A 2,018-nucleotide genomic window follows, 5' to 3' on the forward strand; every position below is an offset into this window, starting at 1 on the left:
CTTAACAACATGAAGGTGAGTAAATGATGACAAAATTCGTATTTTTGGATCAGCCATCCCTTTAATGGGTTTTGCTTTGCTCTTACCTGTGTTCATCTGTCTGTTAGGTCCTCTCATCATGTAGCTGAATTCTTGGCAACTTGCACTCTGGCTGAAGCCTCCAGACCGGAAGCACAGTTCCTCCACCAGCACCAACGCCTTCTTACAAAGGTCGTCTTCCCAGTCCCCAGACATCCTCCAATCCGCATCGCACACCACCCCACACTCAACCAATCGCGGCGCAGCCCTCACCGCCCACACCAATTGGACGCCGCCTGAGCGGATAGGCTGTTTCTGGCCACTTTTTACTGCAGGATTCTGATAAAACAGGGAGTCGTTTTCGATTCTGGAGGACAATGTTTCAACAAGGAGCTGAGACGGTCTCTTTATGACAGTTAATTGAAACTTTTAATGGTTGCTAAACCCATTGGTAAGTGAGCCACAGTCTCTCTTTTCAATGATAACATAGGCTCCTGAGGGAAAAACAGGAGAGAGGGAAAAAAAGAAGGAATGAGAGCAAGGGAGAAGACATTGCATGCATTTATGAAGTCAAATTAAAACAATGAAAAATCCATTATTGAATTGTATGTGCATTGCTCACGAGTTGTTTTCGTGCACATACTTGTTATAAAGGATGACATCCCTGAGTCCTTGTCATGGTGAAGAAGGTGGGAATTCAATTGAGAAAAATGTTTTCTTCAATGGATAAACAGCGAGACTATATTTAGGTCTGTTGTTCAGAAAGCATAGCCCAGATTTTGTGGGCCTTTACTCTCAGTTAATTCATCAGTCATGGAAGAGGAGAGTGTTTGCAGGCTCAGTCCTTAAAGCAGCATCAGGGCAGGGTTAAATCTGAGACGTATGGTGCATTTCCACGAGATTTCTCTTTTTGTTTTTTCCATTTAAGCTTTAATGTTCATTGCGGTCCATGGCTGTTTTTCTGGAATGTTCTACAGGAGGTTTGAAATTGCCTGAAAAGAGAGGAAGAGAGAGAGAGAAAAAGAGAGAAAATGAGGCACACATCATTAAAAAAAACTGCTGTAAAATTATGGTTAAATTATAAAGGCAACCCGCTGGGCTTGCAGAGCTCAATACCATGCAGAGAAAAACCATTCATTCTGGATATCTGTTTCTTTCCAAAGACAAACGGCTCTCCTTGTACAGTGCATCTCAGGAACAAGGATGTGGTCAACCACAAAACAAGTTTATCTTGTAAGCTGTTGTTGCTTGATACTCTGAAGATTAAAGGTGAAGTGTAATTTCTACTCCATTAACGATGCTAAACTTGTATTGCTAATTTGAGCTGCTAGACGCATTAGCTCAACCAATGGTGTGAGGCTTGGGCGAGGATATCTGTCCGATCAATAATGATATTGTTTTTTCTGGGGGGTTTTTTGCAATTCCGTTTGGTTGAAGTGTGTTATTTTTGCACCACTAATGTTACCAAACAGAATTGCATTAATAATACATGTTTTCAGAAGAATTGGTCAGATAAACTAATAGCTTCACCCCAAACTCACACTATTGGCTGTGCCAATGTTGCGGTGTACGGTAATTGACATAATTATTTTTGTCTCTACATATTATCCGAGATAGGATAATTTTTTATATAAAGTTTTATAATTATTACAGACAAAAAGATTCTCTTATTCTCAACGAGGCTGCATTTATTGGATCAAAATTGAAGTAAAAACAGTAAAATTATTACAATATTACAATTTGAACTTTTTCCTGTGATGACAAAGCTGAATTTGAACTGAATAACACTATGAATGTATATTTATTATTTCTTTATGATCAATTTAATGTGTCCTTGCCAGGGGTGCATTAACGCACTGAAGCCCAGGGGCCTACTGGCTGAGAATATAAATTTTTTAATCATTATTTTGATATTTATAGGAGAATACAGCAGTGACAACTGCATTATATAACCAAACTCACCCGTACATTTTCAGGAATCACAAGTACATTTTTGGCAA

The 2,018-nt window shown here is 39.1% G+C and overlaps 1 protein-coding gene across 1 annotated transcript in view; it reads right to left on the reverse strand.

The window, feature by feature from the left end:
• The window catches only part of syt3 (synaptotagmin III), a 36,258-nt gene extending 36,011 nt beyond the window's left edge, over positions 1-247 (reverse strand). The window contains exon 1 of the mRNA XM_079820124.1: positions 87-247. Coding sequence (XP_079676250.1) covers positions 87-234 — 148 coding nt within the window. The 5' untranslated portion in view covers positions 235-247. The remainder of the gene's footprint in view (positions 1-86) is intronic.
• Between the last annotated feature and the right edge of the window lie 1,771 nt (positions 248-2,018).

The sequence above is a fragment of the Gobio gobio genome (assembly GCF_949357685.1).
Source record: "Gobio gobio genome assembly, chromosome: 1".
NCBI classification, from domain to species: Eukaryota; Metazoa; Chordata; class Actinopteri; order Cypriniformes; family Gobionidae; genus Gobio; species Gobio gobio.